Source organism: Hemicordylus capensis, chromosome 3 (assembly GCF_027244095.1).
Source record: "Hemicordylus capensis ecotype Gifberg chromosome 3, rHemCap1.1.pri, whole genome shotgun sequence".
Taxonomy (NCBI): Eukaryota; Metazoa; Chordata; class Lepidosauria; order Squamata; family Cordylidae; genus Hemicordylus; species Hemicordylus capensis.
In genome coordinates, this window is record NC_069659.1 from 293,954,739 (window position 1) to 293,976,808 (window position 22,070).

The 22,070-nt window shown below is 44.3% G+C and overlaps 1 protein-coding gene across 15 annotated transcripts in view; it reads right to left on the reverse strand.

Moving 5' to 3' along the window:
- Positions 1–22,070, reverse strand: part of DGKG (diacylglycerol kinase gamma) — a 300,941-nt gene that overhangs the window by 117,663 nt on the left and 161,208 nt on the right. For 11 of the 15 annotated variants that reach the window (XM_053308427.1, XM_053308435.1, XM_053308434.1 and 8 more), the window contains 4 exons: positions 18,635–18,805; positions 13,258–13,307; positions 8,599–8,673; positions 7,793–7,912 (listed from right to left, as the gene is read on the reverse strand). In XM_053308427.1, coding sequence (XP_053164402.1) covers positions 7,793–7,912; positions 8,599–8,673; positions 13,258–13,307; positions 18,635–18,805 — 416 coding nt within the window. Of the gene's footprint in view, positions 1–238; positions 372–7,792; positions 7,913–8,598; positions 8,674–13,130; positions 13,203–13,257; positions 13,308–18,634; positions 18,806–22,070 lie in introns of those variants that run through there. The other 4 variants (XM_053308438.1, XM_053308439.1, XM_053308440.1 and 1 more) reach the window with 4 other exon arrangements.

The following is a 22,070-nucleotide window of genomic DNA, read 5'->3' on the forward strand; positions in this document are numbered from 1 at the left end:
CAGGTAACTTGGACCTAAGTTATTCAGGGCTTCAAAAGGTAATAGCCAGGACTTTGTACTTTGCCTGGAAACATATCGGCAGCCAGTGCAACTGTTTAAGAACAGGCATAATGTGGTCTCTCTGGGATACCCCAGAGACCAATTTGGTTGCTGCATTTTGAACTAACTGAAGTTTCTGAACAATGTACAGAGATAGCCCTATATAGAGCGCATTGCAGTAGTCCAGCCTGGAGGTTACCAATTAGTGTACCACTTTTTTCAGGTAATACTCCTCAAGGAACAGGTGGAGTTGTAGAATCAGTCACAGCTGGTAAAAAGTGCTCCTAGCCGCTGCCTCAATGGAGACACCAGGGTGAGACCTGGGTCCAAGAGCACTCCCAAGCTATGAACCTGTTCATTCTCAGGGAGTCTAAGATCTTCCAGAACAGGAGGTTCTATCCTGTCTTGCAGATTATGACTCCAACAATGAGCACCTCTGTCTTGCTTGGATTCAGCTTCATTTTATTATCCCTCATCCAGCCCATGAAAGCCTGTCGGCAGGCAGGCAGGCATTTATTTATTTATATACTGCCCCATCCAAATGGCTCTTGGCAGTGCACAAAAATAAAAATAAAACCCACAAATCAATCTTTTTAAAAACAATCATTACAGAAAAATTTAAAAACAGCATAGAACTATTAACGATTAAAACATTTAAAACAGTTTAAAAACCCAGGAAGGCCAAACCACACAGATAAATTTTAAGGGGCTAATGCCTTCTTGATATTGATGACAAGAAGAGATAGATTAGGGTGTCATCAGCACATTGATAACACCCAGCACCAAATCCCCTGATGACCTCACCCAGCAGTTTCATGGAGATGTTAAAAAGCACTGGTGACACTGAGGAACTCCATATACAGTAGTAGCCCCCATTTTGAAGAGCAACTGTCACCAAGCACTACCACCACTGTACAGTAGAGCAGTGGCTCCTCTCCCCAAATCCCTCAGGCGATCCAGAAGGATACCATGGTTGATGATATCAAAAGTCACTGAGAGATCCAAAAGAACCAGCAGAATTACACTCCCTCTGTCATGCCCTGGTGAAGGTCAGGCCATCTCAGCCCCATAGCCCACCCTAAAGTCAGCTTGAAATGGGTCTAGATGATCAGTTTCCTCCAAGATCGCTTGGAGCTGGTCAGCGACCACACTCTCAATCATCTTACCCAATCATGGGAGGTTGAAGACTGGCCTATAATTATCCATCTCCAGGGGATCCAGAGTGGGTTTCTTAAGAAGAGGTCTAACCATTGCCTCCTTCAAATAAGGTGGCATCCTGCCCTCTCTCAGTGAGGTATTAATGATATCAACTAGGCTAGCTCTAACAACTTCCCTGCAGGTTAAGATGTGATGTATTACAAAAATACTCATAGAAAGGAAGAGAAAGTGGTAGCCACTCAGTATATCCTAATCACCAAAATTATGAAAAGAGGAGGATCTGCACTTCCTGGTGTGAGCTGAGCCTCCTATCTATTGTCAGAGTCTACTCTTGACAAAGTAGAACTGGGTAATAGGTTTTCTACTCTGTCACCTGTCCTGGACCATTCTAGTTTCTAGCTGATGATGACTCAAGGAGACCAGGGAATCAGGTTATGTTTTTCAAAGCTCAATTGATGACCTCACCACCTTCCTCTGATAAACTGTCATGAACCCAAAGCTGCAACCACTATTGCCAAGGGTGGATGTTCTGAGTTTGGCAGATGAGGAGTGGACTGGACCCTGGACCCCTTGGAGTCGCTACCTCAGCTATGTCCCGAAAACACACCAAGAAATGTCTCAGACACACCACTGACCTTATCCTCTGAGTCCAAGGACTCATCAAGCAAGCCTCAATTCTCTGCAGTGGAGATTTCCCCGCCTGGCCATAGGAACCTATGCTTGAAGAACAGGTCTCTGTCCTTTTAAGCCTCAGCAGTTCCTGGAAGTTAGGGGAGGAGCCAACACCCCATTCTTCTGAGTTGATGCTCAGCTCTCAGCTTGAGAGCTCCTCAACTCCTGATCACAAGAAGACCGGACCTCGGTATTGCTCTCTGTTGAGCCTGACCTGACTTGATCAAGACTTAGCTGATCGCTGGAACCTGAGAAACCTGATCTGCCTTGCTCTACCATTGCTAATCATTATGCTAATTATTGATTATGCTAATCACTGGACTCCTTGTGCTAGTCCGCATCTAGAGCATAAAGCTTGGATTCCTGAGTTGGGGCAGATTAAATACTCCCTGCTGTTAGTTTCCCAGGGGAAAGATCTGGCTTTACTGGGAAGTACCACAAGTAAATCCCTGCTTAGGGAATGGGCCTATATCCTTTCCCAATATTTCCCAATAGAAAGATCAGCACAAGTAATTAAATGCAGTGGATGAAGTAGAAAATTCCTGTTTCTTCTAGAATAAGGATTGTGAGCTCAGCACCTTCTAAGTGGAAGTTTCCATCCCTTGCTGAATTAAGGTATTTTACATCCCCATGGCCTAGTATAGAGGAAATTAATGGGACTTTTCCTGGAAGTGAATAAGGCAATGGGCAGGTGCTCAGGTGTCCACCTGCTTCAGTAAGAGACATATGACATGTGCTGTTAAATATGTAGTTTGTCCATGCTTTCTGTTTTCTCCCAGGGTAGGGAAAATCAGGATTGGGACTATAACAAGGGGAAAGGCTTACAAACAAACAAACAAACAAACAAACAAACAAACAAACACCCCTTCTAGCCCTTGCTCCCCTGCCTGCAAGTTGCTGCTTGTGCCTGGAGGATGCTGCTATTAAGCAGCTATTTATAAGTTTTTGTGCTTTCCAGGCAGAAGCACCTATAGTAGCCCAAGCAAGATGCCAACAAACTGATGATAGGGTATGTATCTGATCTAAACAAAGACTGTTTATGTAAAAGAAGTCCAAAGGTACAATATACAAAACATATAATATATGTATTAATTAATCTTGATATAGTAATCTAGTCACCACAATCAGCAGAAGATATGCTCAGTGATTATCCAAAATACAAAATCCAATATTATTATTCCCAATATATAATCAATGACTTTAATAGTCTCTTCATGATTTGAACATGTGGCCATAGACTCTGGTTAACTTGAGGATCCTTTATTTTTGCAGGATATTAATTTTATTATTTATTTATTTATTTGATTTTTATACCGCCCTTCCAAAATGGCTCAGGGCGGTTTACAATTAAAACAAACCATTAAAACAGTAAAGAGCTAAAACAAAAATTAAAAACAATATAACAACAATTAACAATTTAAAAACATTTTCAATGATATGCCAAACATTTAGACTCAAAAGTCTTCATCAGTGGCTTCCTTTTACCAGAATATAGTTAATACAAAGGGTTATAAACAGGATCAATTTTTCCCTCCTGGAAATTGATAAATATTCTTGTTGTCTGGGAGCTTATTGCTGCCACTCCTCAAGTGGGATCTCTGACTATTGAAAAGTGATTGGTCTACCACTGGATTTTGTATTTTGGATAATCATTGAACATATCATCTTCTTTACACATAGATTACTTTACATACTATATCAATATTAATTAATATATCTTTTGTATGTTGTACATTTGATCTTTTATGTATCCAAACAAGACACCACCATAAGCTTAAATAATGAATCATCTCTCATTTACATTTTTGGAGAGCTCTCATCTTCCCATAAATGGTGTCCACCTCCTTTTATATTTTGTATTAGTCATGTTATTATTTGCAATCCAGTTTTAGACAAACATTTTGTTTTCTTCACTTTTTCTACAGTAATGGCCCTAATTGCAACCTCTTTAACTGTATTCAGTTTTGCAGTAACTGCCATGTCATGTTTTGGTAATCAAGTTAGAAGCTGTGCTAGTTTGACCTGGGAATAGAGAGGGAAAGGTTATAGTACATCACTCAACAAAGCATGAAAAAGGGTTCTGCATGCAGAGCTATCAATAGTTTTTCTGTAGCCATTTCTTCTGCCTATGAAGAAGCAAGCTGCTTTTTAAATGGATGATTTATTTATTTAAGAGCAGGTTCTTTCTGCACCTTTCTGCCTGACGACATGCGTATGAGGTAGGGGACTATAAGACACAACTCATACACAACGAAAGGTAGGAAAATGACTTGCCTCTCTGAGAGCGGGAACTGCAACAGTAAACATGTGAGAGGAAGCACCAGCTGTTGCATGCAGTGGCCAGACATGTGTAAATTACTTCTATGGACTATAACGATTGTTTGGATGGCTTCAGAACTGTATCAAATGGCAGCTATTTCAATGTTTCAAGGATTCCATACTATAATAGCCCCAGTTTACTAGGGCTAGTGTCTGTTTCTTGGTATCTGTTCCTAGTAAATCATTGTCACAGCTTTGTTCCTAGTTTATTTCCTTGAAGAGATTTAGAAATGACTTTCACAATGGTTAGTGTCAGTTGCCAAAGTTGTCATCCTTCAGGCTTCAGCCCTTCCACAAACTCTCTGGAATTAGGCAAGGTTTGAAATCCACTTGATTCTTATGTACATACATGTCAATATAAACGAGGACAAAGAAAAACCTTTAAGGTGCACAGGCTATTAATTTATTTTGCACAACACATTTTGATTAAAATCTTAATGAGGAGCACTGTAGAAAGAAGGCAAGCTCTGTTGCAAAATGTACTCCTGATAAAGATCTTAACTGAAACATGTCAGGCAGAAAACAAACCAATAATCTGTGCATCTAAGAGGTTTTCCTTATTCTTGGTTCCTATGTGGGTGCTTCTCTCCCTTTCTCTACAATGCCATTAGAGATGTGCAAAACCGGTCCAGAGGTTCGAAGGTTCAGGATCGAACTGAACCCCGGACAGGTCCGCGGATTTGGTCCGCAGATTTTTTTTGATTTTTTTAAATTAATGTTAAATACCTGTAGCCCCTTCGGGGGGCTTATAGGCCACGGGGTGTGTGTGTGTCCACGAGGGTTCCCCCTCCCCCCACCGGCTTCCCTCATCACTGCCGTGGTTGGGTAAATGTAGTATTTTTGGCCCTTTGGGGCCTCCGTAAAGGTGAGCAGCAACCATTTGGGCCACCACCGCACATGCACAAAGGCCTCGGCGGTGATGAGGGAGGCCGGCAGGGGGAGGGGGAAACCTTGTGGACCCGCCCCCCTCAGCCTACAGCAAGCCTCCTGAAGGGCTACAGGTATTTAACATTAATTCAATTAAAAAAAAAAAAATCCGTGGATGCCCATCGGACCGGTGTGTGTGTGTGTGGTTTAATGGGGGCCGGACCGAACTGGCTGGGTTCCGTTCGAGGCCGGCTTGGCCTCGAACCGAACCAGGCCAGACAGTTCCATGCACACTGCTAAATGCCATTTGTAAATGGATAGAAAATGCCTGTGCACTGCTTCCATTTTGCACACCCTGCCCCTAACACTTGCCAAGGCGCTTTCCAGACTAGCTGCTCAACAGCAGCAAAATGCCTCCATTCAGGCAAGTCGCATTTGAAACATAAACAGCAGGGGGAGCAGTGTTGCGGAAACTAACAACCTGAAAAAACAGCAACTTTTTAACGCCGGATATATGACATCCTAGCTCTATATCGCAGCATTTAAATTTGAAACAAGGCATTGGAAATGTGAACAGCACCCTACTGTCCACATAGGAACTGCAGTGTCACAACACAGGAAGTGTGGAAGCACACTTCCGAGATATGACGTGACCCCATTGCCGGGTCTAATCTGGAAAGTGCCCTATCCAGATAGTCTTTGCTTCTGAATGCATCAAAGTAAATGATCATTAGGTGAAGAGCCTTGTATAGTATGTCATAGAACAGGAACTCAGGCTCCAGTCCTTGGTGTGAGAACAGGGGTGTTGCAAGAATATGAGATCTCCTATTTTCATTTATGCTGTGTTGGAGGGTGTGGATTTTTCTGCATGAGAGTGTGCACGGGTGAATGTACAAAGGCCTCAAATGTTAGCCCATGAAGGCTTAAATGAACTTATTTAAAGAAAGAGATTCTAAGGCAGTTCACACGATCACAGTTGCATAGGAAGCTGGCGGTGGCAGCAACATGGGTACACCCTGCCATCAGCAGCCTCTACCTGTAGGCTGACATCAGATACAAGGGGCATGGCCATATGCAGAAATGGGGTCACCTGGCCACATTCACCAGGCACTTCAGCCAGCACTGGGTTTCCAACCTCAAAAGGCAGAGAGACGTGTTCCAAGCCAGGCTGTGAGACAGGAGATGGGGAGAATGGTGCTGTCCTACCTAGCACTTGTACCCAGCATTTTAACCATGTAGGAGTTAAAGTCGCCCTACCCAGCTCCTCCCTCACAGACTATCACCCCCCACCTCCTAACTAGTTGTTTGCTAGCACATGATTGAAAATTGGGAAAGCACACAGCTCCCAAAGCTGGGTAGGATTCCTCTTCTACCCTCTTACCAATCGTGTTAACTGCCGTTTTGATTCTTCCAAGATCAGATATTTGAAACTGATTATTTGAATGAGACATAATGGCTAATAATCTGGGGGTTGCTAACTAAGAACATTGGAGACTAATACAATTACATACTGTTTCTACCTTGGGTGATGGCGTGGTGAGGTTTTTGAACTGCAAAGTATAGGACATCCCATGTCACCTAAACTAAAGAGCGCATCTGAGATAGAGCAGATACATTTTACATTCCCACCCTGATTGCAGCTTTACTCTGATGCTGGCAGTGCCCACCTTAGGATATGCTCTGCTGACTTCTTCAGTCGGAGTAACTTGTTGCCAAGATAAGCCACCCAATTCCCCCTCTGCACACCCAAGTACTGGCCATCAGACAGCCTGTCTCTGGCCTGCCTACCTGCAGCCTGCCCACTTCCAAGCCACCGGTCTGCCCTCAGGCCTGAGTGCTTTAATGATTATGGGCATAATCCATCAAGAAGTTTCCTATGGAAGGCCTGTTCAAATGAACAGAGCTGTGCAAGAACAAACCCCACTGAAATGAATGGGAGATGTGTGTGGTACATGGAGTCCTTGCACACCTCTTTTGTATCTGGATCCCTCGTAAATGCAACTGTCTATTGCTCATTTCAGTGGGCCTCCCACAGGAGAACTTCCCAGTAAGTTGTGTCCTATATAGCTATTTACTGGGGACATTATTTTCTGGGAAACAGAACAGGTGAATGGATTGTAAGCTTCATTAGTTTTCTACAATAAAAAAACTGTTAAAAAGGAAGCTCTTCTGAGAAACTGGCTTCTAGGGTGATGGCGCCCTCACATGGTGTTACCACTGAAAGCAGCTGTATTCAGCTCTCTTCTTTTGATTTAATTTGTACATAGCCTGTGTTCAGATCAAGGGGCTTATGCAGGACATGACTCTAGGAACTGCACCCATAATCTATTACTTCTGCCAAACTGATTTTTAACTACCAGTTTCTACTAGGAAATCATTCTTACTCAGTCTTACAGGGCATCATGGGTTCTGGGTGACCAGTGATATTTACACCAAGCAGACAGAAAGGGAAGGGGATGCAAAGTATCTTGTGTGAGTGGTGTATGTCATCTCATTAGAATGATATCAGAATTTAGTCATTTCTCCAAACATGGATCTGCCAGAATCACTCATAATTCTTGGATTCCTTTTTCCAAGGAATGCTACTGTGCCAAAAATACAAATAGTATTAATCTGGATGTGTTACATTTTGAATCCACCTGGAAAGAGGATGAACATTTTTACTAACACACCACTCATCTGGGCATCCTCTGAAGACAGGGCCTATGTTGGCTCTGAAGTCAAGCCTGCTACTTACTGTTTCCATGCCCAGTAGGACCAGCAGAGGGATGGTGGTCATGCCTCCTCGAATCCATTCTTCCAGTGTCACAGTTCCATCATGATCATAGTCTATTTCTTCCATCATTTCCTTCAAGATCTGCAGGAGGGAAAAACCTCCATTAGAGCCATCCTATCCTCCTTCAACTCACCAAATTGTAATTATTCCATTGATACGTAGACTGTACTATGCAGTACGCCTTGTATATTGGCAAGGAGAATAAAAGTGTCTAGCATTAATTTAAAAGGCAGCCAGTAGCCAGCATTAATCCAGAGCTCCATAACTCTCAGACTTGCCCTTTTTGTTCTCTCTTCTTGTAATCCTTCCAGCACAAGCTCTTGGCACACGCTCTCCAATCTAACTCATTAAGCCTGCACACTCACCTCCTGTGTAGACCATGATGATCTGAAAAAGGATGCACCAATGAAAAGTGAGTATTCAGCTCCTTGCCCTTAATCTTCCTTGTTTTTCATCTCAAGTATCCACCCTTTTTGTGATCTGATCTTTGGAGCTGTGATATGCCTGAAGGATGAAGCCACTGAAAAGTTCCTAGAGCAGGGGTGGGGAACCTTGGTCCTCCAGCTGTTGTTGAACTACAACTCCCATCATCCCATTGTGGCTGAGGATGATGAGAGTTGTAGTTCAAAAACAGCTGGAGGGCCAAGGTTCCCCACCCCTGTCCTAGAGGCATTTAGGTATAGCAGATCCTTGGGGTCCTAGCAAGGCCAGCCTTTATGGCTTTTCTGAGAACACTCAGCAGAAACCTGCATACAAATGAAACTCACCGGCCTCAGTTCTGTGGAGTCCCACTCCAGGTATTCTGCTACATGAACCATCTGATTAATAATACGATCCAATTCCTGAGTTCAGAAAGAAGAAGAAACAGGAACAAAGATGTAGCTGTGTGTGAACACTGACAGTAATATAGGGAATACATAATGACTGACATACCATGCAATGTTATGTGCACATTGTAAGGTAATGTTTATGTAGTTACACAAGAGTGCTGTTGTGCAAGTACAAAAATTGCACAAATGGAGTTGCACAATGCTACAACCATTATTTCCAGTGGCTGCACCAATGTGCAACTTCATTTGCACAATTTTGTGTGTGTGCGCAAGGGCACCCTGGCACAACTGCGCAAATGGAGTAAGAAAAGAGTTAGGACCGCCCCATTACACTGCAACCCCGAATCAAATTGCCCCGTCCATGGCTGCTACATGAACCATCTGACTGATGATATGGTTGTCTCAAAATAAATAAGTGGCAAACGTGTGCAGATGTATCTAGATTAAATTCATTTTAGAAGAAGAAAACTGAGCGGTGAGACCCAGTCCCCAATCTCCCATGTAATGCTGAGTTTGTTCCTTGGTGTGGTGAATGCTGCTCCTAGGGTTTCTAACCAAAAGCATTATTACTGGCACCTTGGACTTGGAATCCATCTGACAACTGTATTCTCTTTTCCAATCTCTCATCACTTGCATCATTACTAGAAACCTGCTGGGTCCCAGGATTAGCAAATTCTCAGCAGCATTAATTTCATAACAATCCCTTATCTCAGAGTCTGCTTATTTCAACTGTGGGCTGAGTAGGTGTAAAAGCAACCACCATCCCTTACTCTAGTGCAGGCATCCCCAAACTGCGGCCCTCCAGATGTTGCTGAACTACAACTTCCAGCATACCCAGCCACAAAAAATTGTGTCTAGGGATGCTGGGAGTTGTAGTTCAGCAACATCTGGAGGGCCACAGTTTGGGGATGCCTGCTCTAGTAGAAAGGAGTCTAGGGGCTGTCAGGTAGGGATGTGCAAACTGATCAGGGTACAAATCTATTTGTACCCAAATCTAGCTGATTCGGGCAATTTAAGGACAGAACAAACCACCCCTGTGGTCCATTGGCTAGATTTGGGTCCAAGCTGAATCACACTAGGTTCAATTTGAATTGATTTGAGATTTGGATTCCTCCTATTAATTTCCCCAGACATCCAGCTTTCATTTAAAAAAGAAAAGAAAAGAAAAGAAAGCTAAGCTCTATCCTTTGTAGAAGTGGAGTTATGGAGCAAAATGTGTGGTCACTATTTTTCAAGTGTTTGGATTCTTTGGTGTATAATAACGTTTCCTCAATGAATCCCTATGAGGACTGATTACACACCTTCATTTTTTCTATTCATTTTAGCTGTCTTTGGACAGTGTGAACTGTCAACTGCCATGTGCCAACTACACCCCCCTCCCACCCAAAAGGCAATGGGGTACTACTCAGTTTATGTTCTAGGAATGTTTTCAAGTGTTTAGCCTCTTTAGTGTCTAATAAAACTTTCCTCATAATGAATCCCTATGAGGATTCATTACACACCAAAGATTCTAAACACCTCAAAAATTCCTAAAATATAAACTGAGTACCCAGTGGCTGGTGGGTTGGGGGTAGTTGGCACATGGGATGCCACTAATTCCCCACCCACAAAGCAGTGGGGTCAAAATGAACAGAAGAAATCTAAACACTACAAAAATTCCTAAAAAATAAACTGAGTGCCCCTGTGTGTATGGTGGGTGGGGCTGTAGTTAACACATGGCAGTTGACAGTTGGCACTGTCCAATGACAGTCAAAATGAACAGAAGAAATGAAGGTATGCAATGAGTCTCATAGGGATTCATTACAAGGAAAGGTTGTTATACACCGAAGAATCCAAACACTTGAAAAGTAGTGACCACACATTTTGCTCCATAACTCCACCTCTACAAGGGCTAGAGCTTAGCTTTAAAAAAAAGAAAGAAAGCTGGGGGTCCATGTTAGGGTTTCAAATTTGGGTGGTAGGTGGCATGCTCAAGTAGGGACATGCTCAAACCACAGTTTGAGCAGTGGTTTGAGCCCTGGTTTGGATCCGGGGGCAGGAGCTTTAAGAAAGAGGAGAGTAGGTCCTTAACTGCTCTCCGCTACCCCATGCAGCTTCCTGTTGGGGCGGGGCTTGGCCCAAGTACCCCTACATGGCACCAGGACACACATGACATCCGTGCATGCGTGGGCACCATTTGCATGGTCCTAACCAGGGTCTGAACTGCTGCTTGAACCGTGGTTTGAGCACATACTTACTTTTTAAAATATATGATTTGCTAGAAGGTATTATTGCTATTGCCAGCATGCAGACTTTGCCTGCCTGTCTGGCACCACAATCACTCACATCAGCAGCACATATGAGTGTAGGTACAGCATGGAGCACAAGTGCAGGTTGTGGGGAATCAGATGTGCACCAGGCTTTCTGATCCTACATTGGTTCCAATGCCCACCAGGCAAAGCCTTTTGGAAAATCATAGGAGAATGGAGGGGGGAGATGTTACTTTGGCACAGGTGATAAAGGCTCAAGGACTGATTGTTTCACCAGTGACATGCTGGCTTACATGTCCTACAACGTAGCATGGGTGGTGCAAGACCTGTCCATGCCACTGTGATGCAACTGCATGTTGCGCTCAGCTTTCGTTCTTCCCAATGGAAGTCAGGCATGAGATGAAGTTGCTCAAGAGGCAGCAGTCTTGGCACCACTCTCTTGCACTGCAGTGTCACTGTGTCTTTTAAAGCTCTAAAGCTGCATTGGCAAGTCTGGCACGACTTACATTACATTGCAGGGCATGCAAGCCACTGATGACAAGGACACTTGCATGTCATGTGGATATTGCCCCTGAAACATATTTCTTGAAAACTATCATACCTAGGAAGCTGCCATATACTGAGTCAGACTATTATCTAGCTCAGTATTGTCTACACAGACTGGCAGCGGCTTCTCCAAAGTTGCAGGCAGGAATCTCTCTCAGCCCTATCTTGGAGAAGCCAGAGAGGGAACTTGAAAGCTTCTGCTCTTCCCAGAGCAGCTCCATCCCCTGAGGGGAATATCTGACAGTGCTCACATTTCTAGTCTCCCATTCATATGCAACCAGGGCAGACCCTGCTTAGCTAAGGGGACAAGTCATGCTTGCTACCACAAGACCAGGTCTCCTCTCCTATCCTTTGCACAACATAAAATGTTGGCCACTCTCCAACAGCATGCTGTACTGACATTAGTTATTGGCTCATACAATAACTCCAAATTGCCATACCAGACAAAGAGATGAAGTTCCATGATCAATACTGAAGGAATCCTGCACGTCCATGTGAACTGGACACTGACCTCAGTGATACATTGCTGATCCCCACCGCCATGATTTGTGGTAGGATGGGGGCCAGGGTTGTGCTCCCAGCACTGAGGCAGGCATGCGGGCCGCCATTTTGCCTCCCTTCACACGTGGTCAGAGCCGACCAATCGGGGGAGGATCAGCCGGTTATAGGGCTGGCCTGTTCTCCTCCTTGCTAGTTGCTCTTTTGCAAGGCACTCACCCACCTGCCCTGTGCTCAGTGAGGATTAACCAGTCACCAGTGGGTGCCAAGTAGGAATTTTGGGGGCTGCACCAGATTGGCACCAGGTGTGGCCTTTTTTCACCTACTTCTCACTGAGTTTTGTGGTATAGGGGTTTAATAGTATTTAGGATTGTTTGGTCACTTGGTAGGAGAGTGTGGGTTGGGGTAGGTTGTTTTGGTAATCGTGCTGGGCTGGAGGACCATTTAAGGAATGGAGGGGGCCGAGAAACAGCCCTTCAGGGTTTTGTGGCCTGGAGGGTTGAGACTGGCCCCTACTTGGAGGGTGGTTCAGCTCACTGGCCCAGAGTTCTGCGGCTTGGGTTGGGTCAAGTTGCCCCCCCAGCAGCGGAAAGCCCCACGCTGAGAGGATATCAGGACCTGGTGCCAGGCTGAATTGGCACCCAGCCCTTTGCCCTGGTGTGGAGTGGTCCTCCTTATGAGGCTGACCCACATGGGTGGAGTACCCACACTCTGGTTAGTTAGGTTCCTTGTTGCAGGTTTCGGTTATGTATTTATCAATAAAGTGGCCCTAGTTTACTCCTATTATGTGTGTCCTGTCTTAATTGGGGCCTGGGGCTGCAAGCACAAGCCCACAGATTTCCAGGTCTCGGGATTCGACCTGAAAGTTCAGGGATTAATCTCTTTCAAATGGGGTTCATCCCATGATTTGCCAGGCACCACTCCTGAGCTCCCAGGCTCTAGCCCTTGCAGACCCATGTGGTGTAATGGTTAGAAAGGGGGACTTAGAGCAGGGAGACCTGGGTTCAAATCCCTGTGCAGCATAGTGGGTAACATTGGGCTAGTCACTAGCTCTCAATTTAATCTGCCTGTTGTGAGGATAAAAGTGGAAGAACCACATATGCCGCTTTGAACTCCTTGGAGAAAGGATCAGATGAAACTCTAATTGCCCTTGTATCAGGAACCTAGTAACTCTACCCAGAGATGTCAGTCAAATTTTAAAGATGTGCATATGATTCTTTGCATCTGAGGGTTGCCCAGGCATTTAGAAAGATAGTTGTGCCTCCCTTTCTTGAGACGGGCACTGCTTCAAGGGATGGCGTACCGAGCTGTCCAGGAGGCCATTGCCATCTGTGTCATAGAGACGAAACATAACTGCAAGAGAACACAAAAGCAGACAGAGGTCTGTAATAACGGCATGCACCCTCAAGCATAATGAGCTCATTGATCTGCCTCAGTGTCCTATTGCTGCAATATATGTCTACCCTAGTGAATCTACAGCCTCAAGTTGATGCCACATTAGCAGAAATGTAATCACTAATTAGCAGATAAATAATAGTTAAAAACAAACTTCCTAATACTTGTACACACAAAAATCGTACATTTAAGAAGTGAGCAGACCTTAATTTACCTTCAAGCTGCCAAGCAGAACCAATCCATTGTTTGGCTCATTGATAGCAGTGGAAGCAATTCTTTGCTTGTGACCACCCACTTTTATTAGCCCGAGGCAGGAATATAATGCTGTGTAGAATGGTTACATTTTTGCATCCTGATCTATCAGAGGTCAGACAATTATTTCTGAGCTGTTGCACTGGTGCAGCATGGTGGAATCAATCCGATGGTCTGAAAGCACGACCATAATTTGTTTTCAATAAACAGAGGGAAGATGTGGCGGGGAGGGTATTTGCTTCATTAGACAGCAGTAACTCCAACTATAAGAAATCACATGGCACCAGCAAGAGGAAGAATTCCTCCTACTTTCATAATCAGTATGCTAAATGAAAGGCCAGCAAAGGAAGCCAGTGGGCATGAGGGATGACGTAAAGGCTTCAAGAAACTTTTCCCTAGGAGGAGATTCTCATTTGAGGGAATCCCAGACAACAGGAAAATGCAACGAGCTCTGATTCACAATGACATCATGGTTAAAATGTTGCACCATTCAAAGTAGGGAACAATTACTGCTCTAGGTAACAAGAATTAGATTGAAATCCAAAGCACATGAAGGACCAAACTAGACATAAAGTTAATCAAATCATTGGCCCTTGAATGTTTGTTGTGTGGGGTCTCCAAACAGGCCTGGGACAATAGCAAGAGGGGGAGGCTTTTTAACACTCTTTTCTTCTATGCCACAGCCCTGATGAAAATACGCTTCCACCCACAACTGCTATTTGTCTTGGAAGGGAAGCTACCATTGCTGCCAATGGCAGATTGCCTATGGAAGCAAAAAAATAGCCATGGGGAGTATTTTCATTGGCCACATTCAGACATTGCACAAAACCGGAGTTACAGGTTGCACAAAAACTCCGGTTTTGTGCAATGTCTGAATGTGTGCAACCGTGGCCTTAAAACCAAACCACAGGGCCCAGTTTACCTCCCAAACCGGAATTTGGACCTGGGATTACTCCTCAGTTTTACCGCTCTAAACCTCTGTTGGAAGGCACCGCCATGTTGTCTGCATGCATCCACCGCTCTAACTGTGGTTGTAACTGTTACTCACAGCCAGTAATCACACCCCCTCTGAGCTTCTGGCTGATTGCAAGCGACAGCATGGCTATAAAAGTGGGCGGGACCAAGTTTGGAGGACCAGAAAGAGGGAGGGGAAACTCTAACCTGCCTCTGGAGTTTCCCAAACTGGGGATGGGGGATTGTCTGCGATGAGATTTCCAGTTTTGAATTTTAACTGCAAATTGCAATTCTAAGCCAGTCCTGCTATGTCTGAATCCATTGGGATTGTGAAACTGGGGTTAAGTTTGCCTTGCTGCTGACCCAATCCTGATCCTGTGAGCCCCCCGATTGCTATTTACAGTTATTTTAAAAACAAAACACTCAAGTACCTATGACATGATTAACGTTATGAGGCGGGTCTCATGATCCGTGAGACCCGCTTTTAAAAAAACTGTGGGGAGAGAGGACTAAGCCCACTCTCCCCGCAGACGAGCGGGCAGGGAGCCCTGGGTGGCCAGATCGGCCGCCCACATGATGGCCGGCTCCGTGACGGAGCCGGCGGGGGGTGGGAGAAGCGGGGGCCACACGGCCCCCTTAAGCCCCTGTATGCCCTGTGCGAGCGCGCAGGGCATATTGGGGAGACCCCTGGCTGGGGGTCTACTCGTGAGTAGGGGCAGCGCAAAGCCGCGCCACGGCTACTCACGAGCCTAAAAAGTAGGTTTGCTGGAGCGCTCGCTCCAGCAAACCCGCTTTTTAGCAGGGGTTCTCGAGCGGGTTACCCGCTCAAGAACCACCAGGCTCGGCTGCAAGCCCAGTGGTTCTTATGATCAACAAAAATCGGGCTAGGCTCTCCTAGCCCGATTTTTGTTGATCGTGAGAATCGCCCCTATGTCTTGTCTGGCCCTACAATAATGTTGTAATATCAGTTAATAAAGCAGACCCACTCCAGAAATAGGAAGCTATATTAAACTATTATATACTGGGGAGTGTCTGTGGATTTCCCACAAATCCATAAGCCACCACTTTTTCTCACAAGGTAAACACTGTTTAGTGTTCTGTTCCCCTCATGGTTATTCTTGACTGGAAATTCGGGATTCTGTTTCTGGCCTGCCACAGAGAGGCTCTGCTCAAGAGTTCAACAGAATTCCAAAGCCAAGATGCACTTAAACACACTGTTTAAGCCAACAAGAGAACCATGCTATTTTATATATGGGATGTTTTCTGAACCAGTTATCAATGCTGCTAACAGAAATGTCATTCTGCTTAACAGAAGATCAGATGCACCGAAAATAACAAGAAAGACAATGTCAAACTCAGTAGGACTGCAGTATTGGCAAAGTTGTTTTTAAACTGTTCAACAGTGGTTATGTCTATTTGATCTTATTGTAATGATAGTGTTGTCTCAGCAGAAGAACATTGTGAACTGTTTTTAGTGCTGCTTCAGGTGCAGTATTTTCCTCCTAGCTTATGTTCCTGCAATTGTGTGCAGAATATATATTTTGATCTCAACCTTCTCCACATGATAAAAATCTTTGCTTGCTCAGTTGCTCCATACAATGCTGGTGTATTCTCAAAGGAAAAAAATGTAGGTGACAATTTGCAAGAAATGACCTGTAGGGCTGCTCTTTAAATAGGCTTCATCCTAAATTCGTTGATAATAGGGATTTCCAGTATATACTGTCTATTTAAAATGATTTAAAAGCACATGAAAAACAAGCCAAGGGCACCAGAGGGCAACCTTGTACAGCTTTCTGGAATGTTAATGTAACACAGTCATATATTATTTCCCAGGACTTTGATTCTATGTTCTATGTTAAATTCTACAGAATTTAAAGCTTAAATTCTCGAGCTTTATAGCACAATTTCTGGTCACCTTAATTCATTCTCCTGTCTTCACTTGAGATCATGATAATCAGCTCAGCCCACAAAGCAAAACATACATTCTGATCAAGACTTGAACAGTGCAGTTAATAGAAGAAAGGATGAGCAACTTGTCTCAGAAAATAGCCCATTTACTGTAATAAAATCATCAATCATCAGTCAACCACCACCATCATCATCCTGATCCTGTGCTTGGATTCAAACTGAACTGAATCCCATAGTTATTGCAGTTATTAGAGAGGTGTCCCACAATTCCTCTTGTATGGTTAGGTTGGATCAGTTTCAGTTTGTGACTCCCAAGATCGTAGACAAGCTGCTGGGAGAAGTTCGCCTTACTACCTGTTCTCTTGAGCCTTGCCCTACATGGCTTATAAAATCTAGCAGGGATGAAGAGGATCTTGTTAGTATCATCAGTGCCTCTCTGAGGGAGAGCAGGATGCCTCCTTGTCTCAAGAAGACAACTGATAGACCACTTTTGAAGAAACTTGTGTTGGATCCCTCAGAGATAGGCAATTATAGGCTTGTCTCCAATCGTCCATGGTTGGGCATGGTGATTGATAGGGTGGTGGTTTCTTTAAATTTTAAAGTGCCCTGAGATTTTATATAGGGTGGTACATAAATGTGACAAATAAATAAATAAGCAAGCAAGCACTGGGGATTATTTCAAATGGGCCAACTCAGACTCTCCATACCCCAACTCCCATTCACTCAGGGACCTGTTTCCATCCCCATGATGTTCTCTCTAGAGGTCAATTCTGAGATCACATGTCCATGTCTGCTATGACATTCTGAAGAGATCCTGGGTTGAAATGTTATGTCAGAATGGCTTTATGATTCCCAGGCTGATCCTGAGAGGAGGATCCTACAATGTTCTTCTTAGGGATAATTAATCTGCCCATTGTAGCTCATATTAACACAGACTGGCGACAATGTACAAAACTGGGACTTTCTGACAGAAAATGAGTCAGACAATGAAGAGGATGCTATCAGAAGAAAAACCACCATCACAAGCCCTACAGTTGTGTGAAACAGCCTTGAGAAGCATTTGTCTTCAAAGTGATTAATAATGTTGCTAACTATTCATCTTCCTCCTTTTTCCCCCAGAATGGAGGTCTCACAGCTTGAGAAAATGGTGTACAAGGGCATGGATCCCTCAAAGTTTAATTTCAAAGTCAAATTTGAATTTAATTTCAAAAGCAAAATTCTGCAATTCTGCCTAATTAAAATTTGTGTGAAATTGCAGCTAAAATTTCCCCTCAATTAACTGGCTTGGTCTCTAAGATTGCCATATCAACAGATGACAAAGGCAGCAGAAAGAGTCTGATTCACTGCTGGCGTTCTGACGGAAGACCATTTCATAAAAAGAGGGAGCACCTGAGAGGTCTGCAAGCTGATCACATAACTTGGATCTGGATATTCCTCAGAAGCTGAATTGCAGGGGTGATCGCTGATAATAGCTAATCAACATAGGGAGGACTGAGGACCACTGATGCTATGCTTAAATATTTTAAGCCAATAAAAGAAATGTCTGTGCATTTTCTTTTCTTTCTTGAGGTGCTAATAGCCAGAGCTATGTATTTTAGCCATATTTTGCCCTGTTAAGGTCTGCTTGTTTTTGCGGTCCAAGACAAACAGAATGCAATACCCCAGTGGCTTTCAAACGCTGTTGCTCTAAGAAGAAGAAATCTATTTGAACTTCTCTCCAAGTGTAGCTAACAAAACAAGTGTGGCTATGGACTCTTATAGATTCAGAAATAGTTGGAGACTGGCAGATACAGTGAAAAGGGTCTACAGTACAAGGCCTGCAAAGAGGAGACCCAAAAGATGCAAAAGAACACCACCACCCCCAGAATAGGAGCTGGGTGCCAAAGTGGCAACCTCCAATCAAATAAGGTTTGGCACATAACTAGCATATCTGCCTGTAATGCTCTGTTGGAAAGGGTCGGATGAGCATTTTGTCTTTTCGCTCATTCACAGCACATGCACAAAACTGGACCCCATGGCAGCTCGTAGAGTTTACTGCTTTCACTGGCTACAAACCCTCCATTTCCACCCTTCACCACCACCACCACTACCACCAACTGTGACCATGGCACCGACAATCTTGTATCTGATACTCTGGCCACATACATTCCTCCTGTCCCACAAGCACTTACACTCCAGCTTATCCTCAGCCCGTCCCCTTTCCAGCAGTGACAGGTAGCAGACAATGTCCTTCAGGTAGACTACCTGAGCCAGTGGGGCTGGCAAATGAGGACTGGTTGTTTTCAGGGAGTTGTGGCTCTTTCGGAGGCTGAATGGCAGTTTCTTTTCCAAGCTTCTGGAACCTAGAGAGGGAGACACAAATGTTAAGAGATTTAGGGCCCGTTCAGACATAGCATGAAATCCTGGGTATGCGAAGCTGCGGTTAGTCTGAGAAACCATTAATCAAGCTGCAGACAATTGATCATCCACAGTTCAGCAAACTCTGGCTTCTGGGCAGAGAGGCAAAGGGGAATGCATTGCTGAATTCTCTTCATCTTGCTCAACTGGTGTTGAACCCTGCTAGTGGACTATCTGGATTATAAGATAAGAACTGTTCTGATCACACCTAAGTGTTAAAATGGACTATACATGTTGTGGAAGATTCTTTGCAACATTTGTACGTACTTTGTTACATTAAGTTGGTGTGTTATTTTTGTTCAGATATGTGTACCATATAAAACTGGGGTTGATTGACTGACTTCCTGAGCATTCCTGTTCCAGTTCATTTAGTCATGTTGTGCTATTCATTCATTTGTTTATATATCATGTGGCTCCTGTTGGGTTAGTGATACTAGCCAGGTAACCGTGCAGGGCAAAAAAAGAGCATGAATACATGTTACGAGGAGACCAGACTGTCAGAGGGAGCGCTTACACTCTTGGTTCATGACAGTCACCAGGACCAGGAAAGGTGTTGCTGAGGGACCTTTTCCTGGGGCTTGCACAGAACCAACAACCGGGCTGGATGGCAACAGTCCTTTGGCCTGCATGTGTGTGTCCATAGCCAGGCACTCTCATGAGAGAGTGGTCCTTAGGAAAAGGGTATAAGCATCTATTGCATGGTCTGTCTTTGCACAGAACATCCAAGCCCAAGCCCTTTGTCTGACTGGAAGCTCCACTCATGAGGAATGGCTGAGACGGCATACTTTCACCCCTGGGGAAAAGGCTGGGCCTCCCTTCTACTACAACTGGTACAAAAAAGGATCACTGAAAAAACCAAGGGCTTTCTTTTAACTCAAACCTGGGGTTATCCCATTCATGGCAGATCTTCCCTTGCCAGAGGGCATAATACCATACCGGTCTGGGGTACCTCCAAACAGATACACATCTATCTATATATACAGATTTATTATTATTATTATTATTATTATTATTATTATTATTATTATTATTATTATTATTATTTTTCTTGTTTACACAGTCAGACAGGTGTTATTGACTGGTTTGTTTTATCCAGACATCGAGTCTTTCCCAAGGACCTGGGATGGCTAAATTTAAGATGGATCTCTGTCCCCGAGGGGCTCACAATCTAAAAAGAAACATAAGATCAACACCAGCAACAGTCACTGGAGGGACTGTGCTTGGGGTGGATCGGGCCAGTTACTCTCCCCCTGCTAAATAAAGAGAATCACCACATGAAAAGGTGCCTCTTTGCCCAGTTAGCAGGGATGACATCCCTGCTAACTTGGATATAGACTTCCCTATGTACATTTGGAGGGAGCCATATTGTCAATGGGAACTTTAAATATATGGAAAATTTTGAGGCAACCAATGTTTTGCTGCCCAATCAGACAACACACACAACACTTTTAAAAGGATGCCTTTCTGAGCATCCATGCTAGATCTAATGTTTTGTGAATGAAAGCTTTCCTTGCACATCATGTACCTCTTCTCCTTCCCCCAACAGAAGCTATTACAATGTTTTCTATGGCAATTCTAAATAAAGATCCTGCATGCCAGGCAACACACCAAGGTGTGCATTGCAGGTTGTTCAAGAAATCCAATCCTCAATCCTTCTTGGTAGCAAGCATGCAAGAGACCAACCACCCCCTTCCTTGGAGCAAGTCAGGCTTTGCCCATCAAAACCCCTGGAACCCTTGTCTTTTAAATTTCAGCCTCAGAAAACCTGACTTGCTAACCTCTCACCACCTCCCAGCACACCAGTCCCACTTGGGATGGACAGAAGCAGACATCAGATTTGTGAGGCGACATGTTGTCTCTCATTGACTGGACCACAGGGAGGTTGCCATGCCCAAGGTTTCTGCAGGTGTGTTCCAGATGTAGCACTGATGGGAACCCCACTGTGAATGGGGTCAGCACATTAGTATTTCTGATAGGCGCCATGGCATCACTCCCCCAATGGGCTGGCATATGTGCCATTTGTGAGAAAGCAATCTAGTTCTGTTTATTGTATTACCAGAACATTATGTGTTTGTGCACAAATCACTGCAGTCCTGAATTCCCTGAGACCTCTCTTGCTGTCCCTGTCTTGTCATCCTATATTTTTAGTGCGGATGGACAAGGGGGGCCCCATAAGATGCAGGGGAAAGTGGGCTTTCTCCAGTGTGGTTGTTTCCCCTTAAATGAATGAATTCTGGGGACATGGCATTCCTATTGCCAAGCACTGGCAGGAGGAGTACGGAGATGGCAGAGGGCTTGGCATCAGCTCCAAGAGAAATGCAGCCAGCATGAAATGCATAGAACTGACCCATTTCTGGGCTGCTCTGAGCCACCCCCTCTATGATTTCAAGAGCAGCTAGAGCACAAAATCCAGGTTACAGTGGCAGCAGCAGACAAAACTATGGCCCTTTGGAACCTGAGGTTTCAGCAGCTAAACAAAATGAAGGTTCAAATTCAGGTTTGGAAGTGAAAACAGAGCAGCGGAAGGGTGACAAAGCCATGGTTTCACGCATTCGGATGACCACAAACTTAAATCTCTGGCACATTTACCTATGGTTTGGCATTATGTCTGAACATGGTCTTAATGTTAATCTCCTGTGATTTCCCCATTGTCATGGATGGACCACCACCTGGTCAAGGTTGGACTGACAACCACAACCCATCTCTACAGGAGTGAAGGACATATTAAGATGTTCCACCCGAGAAGGTTATTGGATCCAAGAATCCTTGGAGGTTTTTAAGGTTGGTTCCGCCAGCAATCCTGTCAATGCCCTAGTTCAGACTTGGGATAATGAACTTACTACTACTACTACAACTACAAATACTTATATACCACTTTTCAACAAAAGTTCCCTAAGCAGTTTACATAGAGCAGGCCTGCTCAACTTTGCCCCCACCACTGTTTTCGTACTACAGCTCCCATAATCCCCAGCTACAGTGGCCAATAGCAGGGATTATGGGAGTTGTAGGCCAACATCTACAGAAAGGCCCAAGTCGAGCAGGCCTGACACAGAGAAATGAATCTAAAATGAAACACAAGATAGACACCAGCAACAGCCACTGGAAGGATGCTATGCTGGAGGTAGGGCCAGTTGCTATCCCGTTGCTCAAAATCACCACTTTAAAAAGGTTCCTCTGTACTGAGTTAGCAGGGAGTGCTAACTAGGGTGG